Source organism: Pempheris klunzingeri, chromosome 18 (assembly GCF_042242105.1).
Source record: "Pempheris klunzingeri isolate RE-2024b chromosome 18, fPemKlu1.hap1, whole genome shotgun sequence".
Lineage (NCBI taxonomy): Eukaryota > Metazoa > Chordata > Actinopteri > Acropomatiformes > Pempheridae > Pempheris > Pempheris klunzingeri.
In genome coordinates this window covers 3,337,031-3,355,233 of record NC_092029.1, presented here as the reverse complement: position 1 = coordinate 3,355,233, position 18,203 = coordinate 3,337,031, and the positions used below count along the sequence as shown (strand labels likewise).

Here is an 18,203-nt window from a genome sequence, read left to right as displayed (position 1 = left end):
CCGTTCAATTATTCCAGTTCAAACTGAGCCGTTTTGTTTGACTTAACGGAAGCATTTTGCGGTCCAAACGGGCCCGGTTCGCCCGCCACCCCTCTTTTTCGCCGACTTGTGGACTTTAAAAGCAAAAAGGACATTTATTTTTCCCCGTCTGACTTGAATGTTGGATCGTTTTTTCCCCCATTGAGCGACCAGGCCCCGGACTCATCCCCAGCCTCGCGTTTCCACATCGGGTTTTTGTTGGAAGTCATGGGGGACACTAGTGAACGAAGCAAACCTCCGAGTCTACCTCCCCGGTGTCCCTGCGGGTTTTGGGGGTAAGATAAACCTTGTACGAGCCAGATTAAACCTGTTATCTTGAAGTGAAAGGTGGAAAATATGCTCAACGGGTTCAACTAGTCCAAACCCATTGTTGTTGTTCTGTTGTACAGGCCGAGGGTGGGGGGTTGGGAAGTTGGCTAATAAATAAACCTCCTAGCTTGAAAACTAGCTAAATATAGCTCCATATTTAAGTCTATAGCCCCACTTTAGTCGTTCCCAACGTCGGCTGTTATTTTTAATTCGTGCTGAATCGTGTTTTAAGGCAATTTGTAAAGCAGGAGATGACGTACCCGAGACAGAACATGATTTATTGCCAGCAGGTTCCTTTTAAACCTGCCCAGTTTTCTTGAATCCCCTCGAAGATAATCAACAATTTAACGATTACCGCGTTACTTTCGTCAAATCCTCGGGCTGAGCAGCACCGATCGAGCTGCTTTTGACTTATTTTACACCCCTTTTACATTCGGGCTTGTCAAGTGGTGGATGTGTGTTGCATACCGGATGTGATTCACTGATGTCTCCCGTGTTACCACACAGGAAAAATGACCACATCTAACCTTTAATCGATTTAACTACGACACTCAAACTTGACTAGGTGACTGCTGCTCCTTACAGGGATGCAAGTTGGTGGAAAACTGCAGGGCAAAAGCACTTTAGGATGAGATTACTGTCAGCTCATCAATGCTCACATAGACACACTACACACACCTACTTACACTACAGCAATATTAATGATTTTAGGGTGACAACCTGCTACTATTGTGTGAAATTCAATCAGTAAGACAATAGGCCCCCTGTGTGGAGCTATTATCATTACAGAACATTGTCATATGACTTTTCATTTGGTTACCGACCCCCCCCATCCCCCAGTTGCCTTCATTATGTGGTGTCCAGTAAGCTAACTGGTACCAGTAACCCACCTGTCAATGTCAGGTGACACAAATGGCAGCGTTGTGTGTTTACGGCCCTGCCTGCCTGCCTGCCTGCCTCCGCTCAGAATAACACCTGGCCTGGGGCTGCTGGCTGTCCTTTCCCACACAGGCTCCCCACACATGTCACAGAAACCCAAGGCCTCTTCAAAGGATCTGGAATAAGGTTAAGTTCAGGATTTTGAAGGATTGAATTCAGTGTTGGAGCTTGTTTAAAGCCTGGATCGCAGCCCTTTACCTTGGCAGTGTTAATGACGTGCAAATACAGTGGGGGGGTTTTGTGATTTGAACAACATTGTGGTTAATTTAAAGTAAAGTCTGGCTGATAAAGGATGCCAGTACTTGCTTTTAGTGTTCAACCTCTCAGTTTTAGTTCAGTACAGTTTCCTCAATGATATTAATTCTTGTCAGTTTCAAATACAATACAGCACTAGATGGTGATTCCACTGACTAACCCATCATCTAACACTCTCCATTGTGAATCAGTTTGAGATCTGTTCAGGTGGGTAAGCACAACAGCTTGACTGATACCCGATCCCAATGTATTAGCACCTGTATATCAGCTGACATATACCGGTAAAGATTTATCTGCAGTTGCTAGTATCAAATGATATATCAGGGAGTAATGAGAGAAAATATTGAGAACAATTGCAGCCCTACTTCAATCCCTTTCCAGGGTCCAAGGTCAGTGACTTGTTTTCAGTGCCGTCTTATCTGTGTTTGTTTCTTTCCCCGTGCTGCTATCTGATGAATCAGGTGTGTTTTAAGCACCTCAACAAGGCTGTTTGACTTGGCTGTGGCCTAATCTATGCTAATATCCCCATCTGTATTGAGTATGGGGGCACTCTGCCGTCACTCGTTTTTATAACCTTCTTGCCCTGAAGTCCATACTTTTTGTATTATTATAACTACACAAAGGAGATTTTGTCTCCCTAGAAATCAGTTTAGCTTCTTGTATTGTTTATGGATTCATTTGTAAAGTAGCCAAGCCTCTGAAATAAGAAGAAACTTCCTTATGTTTCCTTACGTTTTTTGTTATGAATTCCTCCGAAGAAATAAATCACCGTATTTTCCAGCCAACCCGTATCTTAAAAGTAGAGTATTAAGTGAGGCTGTCCTCATTAGGAAAGAGTGAAAATGCCTTAAACTTGATTGGACTAAGCTCCTCTGAACACTTTTGTTGGCCACAACCTTCAATATTCAAAGAAAATGGGGCACCTTCTGCTGCTCAGTTACATTTTACAACACGAGGTGATACTTGAAGGCAGCATGGATGCAAGATTAATGGAAAGAAGCAGCAAAAATATGCAGTTAGCCCAGGTTGTATGATTCCATGAATGTACATGATGGAGAGTACTGGAAAGAAATAAGTCAGTCTGAGCTGTCTTACACACTCATACACACTCATACACACTCATACACACTCATACACACTCATACACACTCCATTCTTCTTGTCATAGCAAATGTCCATTGGGAACTCATCCATTGACAGTTTATGGCCAAAAGGCACAGACTGCAAAAACACTCCAGCAGTCACAGCGAGCTTAAAATTCACTTTACGTTGTGTGTGTGTGTGTGTGTGTGTGTGTGTGAATGCAGCTTGTTCGTGGGATGGAGCGTCAGCTTGGCTCGAAAGGCGGCGCAGACAGTCGGGCTCTCTGTGCTGCTCTCCCCCTCTGTACTGCTCAAGGGTGCACGAGAGCCAACTGGAAAAATTACTATATTTGTGTTTTCTTTTTTTCTATTATGCAACATTGTCAAAATAATAGGACTAAACCATAATAACGCTGCTATAACACACCGTTAAACGTGTTCCTTTAAGTCAGTAGTTCAGGGCAAGAGAGGTTTTGACTAAACATGGCCTCATGTTGGGATGTTGGTTTTCTTTTTAAACTTTTAAACTAACGACCTTTTAGTAGCTGTGAAAATATACAGCTTTTATTTTCACATTTTTCTCAGAGAGTCGATATGATCGGTTTGGTTTGGTCCTCGTAGGGAAAGGCATGCAGAACGCCACAGTGCCACTGCTCTTCGGGCTTTATTATCCGTCAAGAATTACAGAGTTTCCAGTTCATTGGGCACACCTGCACGGGCTAATAAATCCAACAGTCCAGGATTACATACATGCTATCCTCATGAAGCCTCCGTTGTTCAGTTTTTGTTGAAATAGAGAGCGTAGTAATTCAGCTCCGGCAGTGTTTGAAGCTTACATACTCTGTCTGCCTTACATTTGTAAATGGGGATGGACGAAATGGTAGAAGCCCCTGTCTGTGTCTGTGTCTGTATCTCTAGCTGGATAATTATAGCAAAAATATGATGGTGACAGATCCGGGTCACCACCAATGTCTAATCAATTGTTGCCTTGCCTGAGGCACATCTTTCTACCAAATTTCAGAGGAATCCATTTATAGATAATGACATATCTTGTTGGCACCCCATATGCAATGAATGTAACAGGTGAAAAACACGGCCTCCTCAGTGGAGGCAGAAACTGTGCAGGCTCGTCCTGCTGCATTAGTCACACACCTCCTGTAGGAACAATGATCTGAACACCCTACGGAGTTCCAGCCTCTGCACCATTGACTGTGCTTACAGCTGACTGAAATGGCTGCATTGTAGCGGTGTGAACATTAAAGACGAGTCCAGAAGGTGAGGGAAGGTTATGACATACCTGTAGAAAAAGGCACCACCAAGAAAGCAAGGAGACAGAGGTGCATTTCCAGAGTGATCAGATTTAAAAACCACCCACTGTCCCGTAGACGGTCTCACAATGAGTTGTTGAACTGTAAAGTCACAGGAAGTGTTACAGTCTGCTTAATCATTTCTCCTGAACTGTGTAATGACGATGCTTTCCCTGTGTCCTCGTGGTCGTTGCCTGTCATGGCAGAAAAGTTCACGTCACTGTTGTTTTTGTTGAAAATAGCCTAAGCAGGCTGGCTCACTGTGCAGCCATGTCTGAAACGGGTGACTGACAAAGAACTCGGGGCTGTTGCTGGACTCGACTCTGCAAATGAAACCCGCATCCTTTACACATCCACCCCCTTCGCCCTCAAGGCGGCCAATAGCATGTTGAGTATAGTCGAGCCAAACCTCAAAGGTACGGTGGCCATTTTAGGACATCTCGCACTCAGGTTGTCAGACTCGCCTCTTCCTGGTCAATCTTGGCTCTACTTTGATCAGACTGAGCTGTGCGTGCTGTCATCTTTAAGTGGCCTTTGTCACGCTCAGCACCACTATGTCAGCCTCAGCTGTACTTTGAGCTCAGCGCTAGAAAGATATGGAGACAGTAGCCGACTGATGGATTTAGACTAATCAATTATATAGAAGCATTGTGAGCAGACTGGGCAGGACACCCAGTGCTGTTTTGATCTAAACCCAGTGTAGCTAATGACTATTTTCTTGAATAATTGATTAGTTGTTTGGCTTGTAAAATATCAGAAAAAAGATGATAGTTTGCTGTCCTAGAGGAGTAAAGAAACCTGGAAACATTCACATTTAAGAAGCAGGGATCAGAGGTTTGGGCCCTAAGGTGCCCCGAGGGCTACTGATTTCATCGATTTGATTAATTTAATAGCTCACAACTAATTGATTCATCGTTGCAGCGCTAATTATAGCATAACCCTCATCGTTTCACTGCAGCACAGTAATCTGCAACAATATGTAACAGGAGGACTTAATTATTCTGTTGGCAGGAAATTAATGAACAACAATAGTAAAACTGAAAAATAACCTAATTTATCGCAGCCTTATGCTCCTTCACTAAGTGATTATTTTTTGTGTGCGTGTCCCCATAAGTGCCTTTTGCCTCCTCGTCCTCTGTGACTTCCTGTCATCCTGCCTTGAATTTATTGACACAAAGGCCCAGTTTCCAGACTGACAAACAAAAACAAAAAAAAAGGGTTGATGAGCTGAAACATTAGGAGTGTTTATGAAAGATGTCATGGTTGACTCAGGATGTGATGCAACTGTCATTTGAAACACAGAAAATGGGGTACGGTCCTCCGAGTGCTTGTTATGGAGGCAGTAACACAATTCAGAAGGACATTTGCTTTCCACATTTACGTTTAGCCCCCCTGCATGATGTTGATACAGGTATTACACAGAGATTATCTTGCCAGAATATTACGCACTGATATTTTCTTCTAATCATGTGCTTCATTCGTTACAATTTTGTTTTACATTTTGCTGAATTAATTTTATTCCGTGACAGTTTATGGTTGCAAGGTTTATGTTGTAGAAACAGTTTTGATAAGTAGAGACAAAGCTCGGGTGTCTGAGGAGGTCACTGACATTTCATTTTCTCACCTGTCTCCTCAGGTCCAGTAAAACCATGAATCTGTGCTCCAAATGTTATGCTGGTAAGTCTTTTCTGCATATCATTATCATGATCATCAGCAGCGAAGAGTTCAGAGCCAATAACGTGGGCATGAGACGGAAAACCAAGTGGTTAAAGGGAAATGGCAAAATGCCTCTATACTGTGCAGCTGTGCTTCAAACTGGCTAATAAAACAATTCCCACCAACATCAGAGCCATCATTACAACCACTTGGCTTATAATGATGGCTCCCCCCCCCACACAATGAATCTGATATGCAGCTAAAGTACACACAGTTGTCATGAAATGTCTTGACAAATGCCAAGTTGTAACTGTGACTGAAAAGTTGCTCCCTTCTTCTCTGGCGTGCGACCAGCTGCCGTTCGGTGTCTCTTTCTTTCCTGTCCTGAAATTCAGGTCGTCTGCCAAAATTGCGCAGCACAAGATACAGATACAGCAGTATTTGAGGCCTGCAAGCAACAAAAAAAAAAAAAAGAAACGCGGTTGTCTGCTCAGATGGCTGTCGTTATATCAGCATGTTTGTGCATGACTTTGCCTTGAGTGGTTAACCTGTAAAATGTGTAATTGTCGCTCAGCTATTCTGTCAACTGATGCAAACAAATCACATTAATGCACACTCATGAGAATAAGACGGAGCGATGAGAAGAGGGTACTGAATTAACGCTTCTCTGATGTTGTCTTTGAGGGTTACTGGTTACTTGTTGCGTATAAATGAGCCAAACGGCTCCACATTGGTTTCGTGGCATGCGGAGCTATTCTCACTCGCAGCCACAGCGAGCGGCAGCTTGAGGCTAGGTGTGCCAGCTGATTTCAGTCAGGAATGCCAACAATGCTAAGAAGCCATTCTAGGAAAATGGAAGCACAAGTAGAGGAGTGTCACTCCAAGATGATGTATGCAGCATTTGGAGAAAAAATGTTAGCTGAAAGGTAATTGCTTGTTTCCATTATGTTTTTGTTTTAAGGCCGCAAGCAAACTCAGGCCGGTTGCCTCATTCAGCATCTTGTTGTGAAACCCTCTCTAAATGCAGAAAGTTTTTTTTTTCTTCCCTACAATGTGACAAGTGTCAGACAAAGAAAAATGCCCAATTAAAGTTTGAAAATGTCACGGTCTGCATTAAGTTTTCCCACTGACTCCTCCAGTCTGGTTTGGGAGAACGAGTTGAAGGTGCGCTGCAGCCCTGTCGGTGGTCATGGCAACCAGCGAGCATGGCAGACAGCGAGGACCTAAGGGCCCGGCTTTGAGTCTAGCATCACAGACAGCAGGAACGCTCAGAATAGACTCAATACACATGAGCATAGAGGCTGAGCAGAAGTGGGTTAGTCCACATGTGGAGGAGAAACTCAAATCTAGGCTGACCTCCCTCACCCTCCCCGGAGGCGAGAGAGTAAAGACAATATCCTCGTGGATCGATATGGTCTGAGATCACCATCGAATATAGAGAGGTCTGAAGTGCGGCTCGGCTGTCCAAACTGCTCGTGCCTTTCTCTTGCCACATTGTGTTTCAGTTGGCAAAGTTAAGTCACAGTCATGTGGTTATGCAGCGGAGAGCAGGAACTGTTTTTAAAACTTTTCTGTTTCTGCACTTGGCACTTGGAAGACCCCTGAAAATATACTGTAAAGGTATTTTATGGGGTCACTGGATCTGCCTTTATTAGACAGTGCTGGAAGCTGCCCAACCAACACAACCACACTGACCAACACTCACCCAGAAGTATCTGATTTACTGTTACGGCTAAAATAACTAGACGCTAAAACCAGTTTTTGGCAACTTTTAATCAAAATGCTACCAATTAATTTTCAGTTATTTGACTAATTGTTAGATATTATAACTAATTTGCATAGTTTGACTTAAAGCAGCGGACTATCAACTGGTGCTGTAGCTTCTCTGAATGCACCAACAAGGAGGAGTTTGCAAAGCTCTTGTGTCTATGAGGCAGCTAAATGTTCACAGGATCGACCAAATCTCTGCTAAAAGTTCAAGAAGCCCTGTCATAATGTAGATGGCGTAAGCGGCCTGGTAGCTAAAGTAGTGCATTTTCTTGCACTTGTTACCTTCTGCTGCTGCCTATAACCTGCTATTACACACGCAGCATTAGCAGGTTTAGCGTGTGTGGCTGTATTTCTGTACTAGACGCACCACATTTGGGCACCGGAGTCCAAACTTGAGTGTTTTTTGACTCAGTTTCTGTGTCGTCTCTGTTCTTCTCTTCCTCCCTCTCTGTCTGTATCCGTCCATTTCCCTGTCCTATTTTTACATTTCCCCTCTGCTTGCTTACTTACTGTCCTTGACCACAGACATTGAGAAGAAGCAGCCAGGGGAGGACTGCACCTCCAAGCCCATCCAAAGCACTGGGAGTAGCCAGTCACCAGTTTTCAGTAGCGAGACGAGCAGTAGCAGTAGCCAATCCCTATTGTCGTCGGCGCCCTCGAGCTCCGAGCAGCCCTCAGCCGAAGAGCCCTCGCCCACGTTTCCCAACACGAGGGAAGGTAAGATGGAAGAACTGATTTTTTCTTTTATAATATCCACTTTTAACAAACCATTTTATGTTCTGATGAAAACATCCTACAACAGAGACAAAAAAAAAAGTCATATCAGTTTATAAAATAAAGTGTTTTATCACAGAATTGATAAACGTAGCACTTCTTGTTCACGACAAGCTGTTAACGAAGACAGGACTGTCTGTGCTTGATGTCTTTTTACATCCAGTGAAAAGCACAGAGTGAGGTAAAGCAGGAGAAACGGGAGGTTAAATCCGGACTGATTGACTCACAGGCTGGTGGGGAGTGAAGTACAAGCGTGAAGTTTGTTGCCGAAGTCGGGACATTATTTCATGCTGCAATTCTCCCACCGATTGCTGAGCTCAAGGCTGCATCAGCAGTGTTTCTTTGTAGATATCAGTCGCATGACGTCTTCAAGGACCAGCAGCACGAGCACAAACGTCGCTGTGCAGCCTTCTCTGTCCTCGGTGGTGGAATCACAATGAAGACGTAGGAATCAGTGTGTGAATTGTGCTTCTTGACACACAGCCACGACAACAGTAATGTCCCAGTACAAAGTGACACATGGTACTGGGACAAGTGATGCTCACATACAGTCGAGAGCTTTTCTCCCTCAAAGCGTTCAGTTTTTGGAAAATCTGAACGCTTTGTATGTTTATCCTGTACGCCTCTGTACAGAAATCACCATATAAAGTCATGATTATTAGTCTGTTTTCTGAGATATGAAATTACAAATGAAAAAAAATGACAATTTGGGAAGACAATTGACTTTTTGACAACAATAAATAATCCATGAATGCTGTAAAAATATACTTATTTTGTTATTTTATGGGGCTCTCAAAGATTAAGTAGTGGAATTATGTTGTTCAGCTGGACAGTTCAGACATTTTAGGAACATCTAAAGAGTAATCTAATGTTTTTAATAAGCTGTGGAGGAGAAGGTGTTGCCCTCAGATATTATTATTATTAAGAAACCTAATATATGTGACATTTACAGTTGATACTAAATCATTTCACCTCTTCGTCTTCACTTACAAGTGGAACGCCACATTTTGTTTCTTTGTCTTTTTAAAGGTGGTTCATTGACACTTGCTGTATTTTATTATTTCATAGTAGTTGTCTTTTCTCAACATGTTGTTATGTTCGGAGAAGAGCGCCGCTCTCACGCGCCTTTTCCTTTTCCCGTTGCAGGCGTGTCGTCCACAGAAACAGCCCAAGGCACACTCTGCACACCCACAAAACGTCCACGAGAATCGGGTACGGTCTTGACTCCTCTTCCCGGCAGCAGCTCTGTGTGACCTGCGCCGCTTCGAGCGACTAACTCGTGATCCTACTGTGTGTGTTTTCAGCATCGGGCTCGGAAAGCGAGGCGACGCCAGAGAAGAGGCCACGGACAGACGTGAAGGAGGGGAGCGGCGAGGAGGCCCGCGGGACGCCCAAGCAGAAGAACCGCCGGCGCTGCTATCGCTGCCAAACCAAACTAGAGCTGGTGCAGCAGGAACTGGGCTCCTGTCGCTGTGGTCGGTACCAAGCCATCTCTCAGTCACGTGTCACCGTTAAAGGCCCCTTTAACTTCCACCTTTTAAACAGCTGCTTTTGGTTCCACTCGCTCCCCCACTGTGGTTAAAACTGTGCCAGCTGCTCTAGTGTTTTTAGTGTGACCAGAAAAACTGAAACTGCAGAAGCCACCAAAGCACGTATGTCAGCCCCTGGTTTTATTCTCACTTTGAGATAATTAGCAGTAGTTTTTATCAGTAGTTTACCTTTTTAAGGGAACAGTCTGTAATCCTATTGTATAAATTAATAGTTTGCCCCAAAGAGAGAGCACAACCATCAGCTGCTGACACGTAAAGATGATTAACAGTTTTTAATGTTTCATAATGCAGATAGAAGTTTGCTCACACAAGTAAAAACATGAGTGAAGATTTTTAGTGATGAAATCTTAGAAACTTGGTAAAGATTTGTTCACGTCTTAGTTAAACTCGATGATTATGTAGAACTCACTCCAAAGCTTAAATAAATATGGATGTATCAGATATGAATGGTTTACTTCAGAGTGCTCAGTGTAAATGACTTTATTATACTGTTTACAGTTAAGTACAACTAATTATATTTTAATTCTAGATGTAACTACTTGTGTCTGTGTCTCAAACCCCAGTACTGACCTTAACAACACCATTTTTCTCATAGATTAAGTCTCAAATATGTCAGAATCATGTTTAGAAAGAATTCAAATGCTTATGCGCCTGCATTATGCTGCATTTATTCAGTATTTTTGTGTTTGGCAGTAAGCTGTGCGAGGTAAAACCATTGCTGTGGTGTTTTCTCCCGTGCAAAGCGGGAACAGCAGAGCTTTTATTGGGGTCACTTCCTCCCTCACCGCTCGCTCTCTGTTTCCCTCCCAGGCTATGTGTTCTGCATGCTTCACCGTCTACCCGAGCAGCACGACTGTCTGTTCGACCATCTGGGCCGCGGGCGCGAGGAGGCCGTCCTCAAGATGGTGAAGCTGGACCGCAAGGTGGGCCGCTCGTGCCAACGCATCGGGGAGGAGTGCTCCTGATTGGCCACGCCGTGACCAGCCCTCCAGTTAGAGATGAGGCGCTTACGAAGAGGAGGAGGAGGAGGAGGAGGAGGAAGGAGAGCTAGGAGGAATGACAAATGGGGTGATGGATGGGTGTGAGGGAGGGGAGGGTGTGAGGGAGGGGAGGGAGGGGAGGGAGGGAAAGGAAGAGGAGGAGGAAGGTGTGGAGGGGAGGGAACACGGTCGTAACATCCTGCATCTGACCTGACAGTTCTGGATCTGAGCTTGACGCCGCCCTGTTGATGTCCTGATTTCCTGCGTGGAGCGTCTGTTTGGACTCGGCTCTGGACGAGGCCGCTGGGGGCCAATCGGGGAGCTGGTGGTTGATCTGCGGAGCCACGTTCAGTATCGCATGTTCACACACACACACACATACACAGCCTTAACCCAACCCCCCCCTTACCACTACCACCACCACCACCACCACCACTCCTCCCTTACCCGTCTTCAGAGGAAGGACGCCGCAGAGACGGATCCAGTCGGTCGTACATCGCGCACAGCTCTGATGTTTCTCGCCACGGTTTCCTCCTCTTTGCTCGCGCTCCTTTGTTGTCAGTGCAGGAAGTTATGGAAGATGAACTGTCGTAGCGTTTGGCTGAACTGATCCGTTTGGATTGTCATTTGGCAACGTGTGTGTGTTTTTGTTTTTTTTTTTTCTTCTCATTTCTTGGTCGCGGGTGACGGGTCCAGCTCTGTCCCACGACCACTCCTCAGGTCGTCATCAAGGGGTTGGAGTATCAAACCTGTAGCCCCGCCTTCCTCTTCTTCTTCTACTGCTTCTGTTTTTCTTCCACCAACGTTTAGGTCCACGTGCAGCATCACTAACTGTGTTTTGCTCGTGCATGGTGCCAGCAGCAGTGTATTTGTGCAGGTTTGAGTGTGGTAATGTGAGGCAGTCCAAGGATGCTGTCATGGTTTGATTGTCTTCTCTCTCTCTCTCCTTTTTTTTTTTTTTTTTTTCTTTCTTGGTGTGGCCATCATGGTGAATAGCTCTGTTTTTACTGCTTAACCACGGTGTCGTGGAGGACAATACAGCCAATCCCTGCCTCTGCTCACATGGACTGTTGACAAAAAGAAAAATATAAAAAAAAAAAGAATAAAAACCACACTAATGGACAAGAGTCACCTGGATAAATCCTCTGTGTAGCAGATCCTCTTCTCCCTCTTTCCCTCCCCTTTTTCAATTTACTGAGTAGTACTGTTGTTTTACAGAAAGGGGAATACGACTGAATTTTTGTATTCAAACGAAGAAGTCTTCGCCAGAACGCCATGTATTCATTTATAAAGGCAAATAACCGAAGTTCATCACTGAGTGTCTGTATAGTCGTAGACGATCTGCCGATTACTTACAAACCTTTTTAAATCATTCTATAATTTATTTCTTACTTTGTGTTTGTGGGTGAGATTAGCTGTCATTTTATTTTCACATCGGGGATATCTGTTTGGCTCACAATTCTTGAAATGTTGTATTTTCTTTTTTTCTTTTTGCCACAGATGCTAGTGAGCTTTCACTAAATGGGTTTGTCGCACAGTTTAAATCAGTGATGTCACATTGATTCACAGCACAAGTGAATATTGGTTTCAAGGTGGAGAAATTTAACCAAAAGCTGGTTAACATGGAGACGTTCTACACCCGAAGGAGAGAGGGGGGAAAAAAAAAACAGGTTAAAAAGACGAGAGGATGCCAAATGTTGACGGGCTTTGAACATTGCTGGACTCTTAACTCAACAGCCACGATGGGCTCTCCTCAGCTCCGGTTTGTTCAGGTCTCTTTATAAATGATTCAGGTGTTTGTAGGTGTAAGATCAAACATGGGTTTCCCCCTCACGCCCTGTGGAGGTTGTACATCTGTCGACATCACAGATTCACGCTGTGTGTAATGGTGCTCCGGCTGCTTTTGCCTGCAGAAACAACATGTGAATCCTTAAATTGAGTGGTTTCCCCTTTCCTCGTCCGTTTTTTTTTTTTTGTTCTGTCATTGTTTGCCATCGTCTCCGGCCCCTGCTCTTAATCAGCCTCCTCGGTCTGACTGCTTGGACTTTGTGCTGTGCATATTGTTCAGTTGCACACCTCTTTTCCTCCTCCTCCTAAAGGGGTGTTCTACCAAAATCAACTTTTTGGGTTTGCAATGTTGCAGAAGATGACTTGTTTTTGTTTTGTTTTTTTCTTCAAATTTGTTGTTTGGCATTTAGCACACATTATAAGTGCATTAAAAGCATAAGTTGTGATTTGTTTAATACAGGTACGGAATCTCTTTTTAAAAAGAAAAGTACTTTGCAGCATCACAGGAAGGGCAGTTTGATGATGTTGAATCGTATGTCACTGTTTTTCAGTTTGGAGAAGTGAGAAACACGAAGCAGTAGATTTCCTTGAATAGTGTCCCTTTTTGCAATCTTCACTTCAGTTAAGTTGATTCAGGTGGAGAGCCCTAATAACCAGACACCACTTAACTATGCTAATCCTCATGCACAAGTTATCGTTTCTTCTCCCCCTCACCTCTCCTCACCCCTCCCGTCTTTCCCAATGAGAACCCAGCGAAGGATAAAGGACGCCTGGAGAAACGTCGCGGCTGGTTCTTATTTTGATATTTTGAAAAACTTGTTCCTTTTTTTTTTTTTTTTTTTTTGAGTGCTAATGAGAAATGGAAGAAATGGAATATCTTTCTGTACCTTTTTAGAGAAAAAAAATTATTTAACCTTATATCAGTTTGAGTTACTTACACCCTAGCATAGAGTGGCATATTTAGTTAAATGTATAAAAAAAGCAAGAACATAATTCTGTCCTATTTTCTCCTTTAATTTTATCGTGTTCCATTTTCTGCTGAGGAAAATAAACTGGATTAGAGGATGTGGTGTGTGTTAATATGTTTCTTTTCCCCCCCATATTAACATTTGTTCAACACAGGGTTTTCTCTTTCTGGAAATAAACAATGAACAAATGCCATAACATCCTTCCCACTTTGTCATTATCAGCTAAAATGTTCAGCTGGGCATGATCTTAAGCTGCCATTTTTGTTTTTTTGTTTTTTCCTGCAGTAATCTTGTTGGAGGTGATCCCGTTTTGATATTAAAACATAATATATATGTTAATGTGTTCTGTATATGTTCTATATCTGCCTGGCTGGTGCAAGAGGAGGAGGAGGAGGACCTAACATGAACTGCTTCCTAAGAAGGATGTGATTAAAGCGTGCAGCTCGTAATGAGAGGTCACAGTTTGGAGCTTTAGCCGATATCCTTAAATTACTGATGAGCCATAATATCGATGTATGTTGTGGTTGGAGGTTACGACCAACACGTGTTCATTAAACTTGCAAAGCTAAACTTTTCCCATCAAAATCCAGACCTAGAAAATGAGACATGAGGATATTACTTTGCCGAGTCACTGCAAACTAGCTTCACCATAACACTAATGAACACATTAAGAATACAAAGCTACTTATAGATGCTCAGGGATTCATTATGGGAATATGTAGGGCGACAGTAATGACCTATCTGTGAGTTTGAGTCCTGTTCTGCTGATGAGGACGGTGTAATACGGCCGAAAGCTTGAGAGAATGTAAGTAAGTGGACCTTGAGATATGAAGCTCATATGAAGCTTTATTAGGCAGTGGACACCATGATATATATTAACTGATATATATAATCAGGTTAATGTTCAGATTACATTTAAGATGTTTTATATTCTGTTGGTGTCTCACTTCATGAACACAGTCTGTGTAAAGATACCTGAACTCTGAAAAATAACTTGAAAAGTACAATATTTATAATATAGAAATATGTTGTGGGGAAGAAGCACTTGAGTTTTCTCTTTTTTTCTACTTTTTCACTGAATTTCAGAGGAAAATATTCAACTTTTTCCTTCATTATGTTTATCTGACAGCTTTAGTTACTTTACAATACATAAATGTTTTGCACACAAAACATATAAAAAACTTAAAATAAATAATATAAAATAAATAAATGTGGTGCTTTGTAATAGATTTATTTGCTCAACAGTTCATACAAGTACACCTGAAACAATTGATTAATTGGCAGCTATTATAATTTTTCATATAAAATAGTTGCTGCTTTTTTTTTTAATTATTTTTTAGGTTTGGTTAATTATATTTTAGACTGTTGGTCGGACAAAATGAGCATTGTGAAGGTTTAACTTTGGTCTCTTTGGTCATCGTGGCGACATTTCTCACTAATCTCTATATTTCTTTTTTTTTACAACCAAACAATCGATTAACAGAGAAAACAATCAGCAGATTAATCCACAGTGACAATAATCATTTCAATTTAAAATAGCCCGAAATGATCTCCAGTCAAATCCTGCTTTTACATGAGAGCGTGAAGAATAATAAGCTGATGATAGAATATATAATAGTAGAGTCATGGGAGGATATTTTTAATATTTTAAGCACATTTTCCAGATTATACTTTTTTCAGTGTGTGTACTTCCACCGCCGGCCACTGGGGGCGCTGTAAACTCGCCAACATGCCACATGGAGCTAAAGCAAACAATTTCTGCTGAGCAGCTTTGACTTTTCCCTCCTAAAAAACACTGAACATGTGAATGAACTCTTGTTAAAACAGTGTCAACAGCTCCTTAAACATCTCAGGAAGAAAAGTGAAGCGATTCTCAGCAGTTAAGTCATAAATTTGGCAAAAATGTGAGACAGTTAGCCAAGTGGGTTTAAGCATGTCAAGCAGAGGTGAGTTTAGTTCTGCAGCAATTTTCAAGTCTGGAAGGCTTCATAAGACACAAGCCAAGCTATAAAAGACACACAAGGCCACATGATTAAAGACAAGTGTGAATATAAGGCAAATAAAAATGTTCCTAAGCTGCAAACAAGAGTTAAACTGGGCTTTAGAGGCCTTGTTTCATCTGGTTCTGTTTTCAGTGAACGCATCCACTTTGTCTGATCCCACATCTTCATCTTCTCGCTCAGCTTCTCCACCTGCAGACCTGATGGACTCGAACACCCAGAAAGAGGAAGAAGAGCAGGAAGTTGCTGAAAAGTCACCTTTTAAAGAAGAAAAGAGGGAAACATCTCCAGGTTGGTGTGTGCAGGATGTTCTACATTGCAGAGCCTCTGAAGTGACATGATGCAGAGTCCCATTAGGAGCTCAGGCAGGTCTGGCAGCAACAAACCGGCCTCGGTGTTTCAGTCTGTTTGCCCGTTCTGATAACGCAGAGAGGAAAGACCCGGTCCCATCATTCAGAAAGCCTCAGTCACACTTGTAGCGTCTTTAAAGCAGACTCAGATGAGCTGAGTGGAGTTCACGTTGGGCTGGAGCTGGAGCGTCTTAATTACAGTCTAAATGATAAAAGCACACCAGGTTGTCCACAAACTCACCTTTTATCAAGGCTTGTTAATTAAAATCAGTGTTCAGACACTTGGCTCGTGTTCCCAGACACTCTTTGTGTACTTTGACTGCATGTAGATGTAGACGTGTACAACTTTAACAAACTCTGACTTTACCGGAGTATTTCCATATTCTAATACTTTCTACCTCTACTCCACTTATAGGAAAGTTTGGACTCCACTAAATATTCTACTACAATTAGTATTAGAACAGTAATATTTATACATGTTGTTCTGAAATGGGACATTCCCCATGATGAGTATATTAAAGAGCTTATTTGCTGCTGCATTGGTGGGATTTAACTAACTACATTTACTTTATATGTTATTTAAGTATTTATTTATATCTATAATACTTTCTTCTTCTACTGTGCTACTGTTGCTCCACTACATTTATTTGACTGCTTTAGTTACTTTGCAGATTGACTTTATTTAAGATATCAAACAGCATAATAAGCGTAATGTGAATTACCCTTCCTTAATATTCTTAGTAGTATTCTGAGGCTCTACTAGAGCAGGTTAATGTGGTTTCATGTTAAAAATCACATTGTTGATTATCATTAAGAACAGAAACGTGTTTGCTCTCCATATCTTCGCTCTACCGACACCTGGTGTTGGTCGACCTGCCGAAGGTCACATGGTCAACAGATCGCCTTATGACATCAGAAAGGGAGCCGGCGTGTTTTCACACATTTACTGAAAGATGGAGCAGAAGAAAAAGAGAGAGGACGGTCTTTTATCATAGTTTGATGCGCTCTAGCTATTTAAAACTGCATTTTGCACAATATAGGACCTTTAACCAACCAACCAATGCATAACTTATTATAATCTACTAATTTAAGATATACTATTCTGCACACTGAGCACTTCTACATTGATTCTTAACCCATAAGAACCCTTTTCTCCTTTAAATAAAATTATGGGGGATATAAAACAGACTAGATGGAGCACATTTTTGAGATACTATCCAAGATCTGAAATGTTAAATGTTAAATGTCCATATGTTCATATTAACTTCTCCATAAAAATACAGTCAGGACAGGTTACCTGTAATCTAGGACCGTATTAGAGTTGTTAAATTGTTTAACAAAACAAAAACAAGTTATTTAAAATCAGCTAGTTGTGTCAGGCAGATCAGGATGTTTAGTATCTGTCACTGAGGGACTTCTGGAGTTAAATTCAAGGACAAAGCTGAAAAAAGGGACATTTCCAGAATATTTAAAAGGTGTGTGACACCTGTGTGACACCTGTGTGACACCTGTGGGCTCTTATAGATGCTGGTACTTCTGTTCGACTTTGAATGTTGTGACAAAGTAAACATCTGTGCTCCACCACCAGGTGGAGCACTAAGACAGTACAGTTTCTCCTCTGGGTCGTCACTCCACATGTTTTATTTATGACGCTCAGATGGAGCCATGTGCTCCCTGGTGTGTCTGATCATTTATTGAAATAAAATTTGGGATAACTGATGGTTTTCCTCTTGTCAGCTTGTCTTGTTCTTGTGACTTCCTCTTCCTCTTCCCCTCCTCCTCCTCTTCCTCTTCTCCTCCTCTCATTCCTTGTCGTCCCCCCTCTCTCCATCTTTTCTCTCCCTCTGCGTTCTTCTTTCCATCTTTTCTCACTACACCTTTTCCACCTCCTCTATTTTTGTTTTTTGTTGTTTTGGCTGTTTTTCCTCTCAGTCTACACAAAAAATGACCCACCTTGGGTCAATATGGCTCCGAGACTTGACCCTGTACACGTGTTTTGATCAAGTAACAGCAACAGAAATATAAAAATAACACTTAACACTGGATCCAAACAACCCAAGTTAACCTAGTATGACTGTGTATCGATCCATTTCTCTCTGGATTTACTGTCTCTCTGTGGATTGCGATCATCAGAAGTGATTTTAAATCAGCCGTGCACACTTACCTGTGCTTCAGATTAGATATTGTCCATATATCATCCCCACTGCTGTCAGCCTGTTAAACAACAGCGTTACATAAATCTGTATCACAGCCTCTACCTGCATTTTGCATGCATATATTGTATTTTTTATTGTATTTTTTTAAATTTAATTTCATATTTTTTACATTATATTATCTCTGGACCCTCTGCTGCTAAAACTAGTGCATAAATAAAGTCTCTTATCTTATTTTCTCTTATCCTATCTTATTTCTGATTACCATATTGCCATTAACCAG

At 42.2% G+C, this 18,203-nt stretch overlaps 1 protein-coding gene across 1 annotated transcript; it reads left to right on the top strand.

Annotated features, from left to right (window-relative positions):
• The first annotated feature begins 150 nt into the window (after positions 1–150).
• LOC139218055 (AN1-type zinc finger protein 3-like) lies at positions 151–10,715 on the top strand. Its single transcript, XM_070849589.1, has 6 exons — positions 151–314; positions 5,568–5,608; positions 7,883–8,074; positions 9,278–9,343; positions 9,436–9,606; positions 10,492–10,715. The coding sequence occupies exons 1-6, from the start codon at positions 247–249 to the stop codon at positions 10,644–10,646; spliced, it is 693 nt and encodes a 230-aa protein (XP_070705690.1). The 5' UTR covers positions 151–246; the 3' UTR covers positions 10,647–10,715.
• The last annotated feature ends 7,488 nt before the right edge of the window (positions 10,716–18,203 follow it).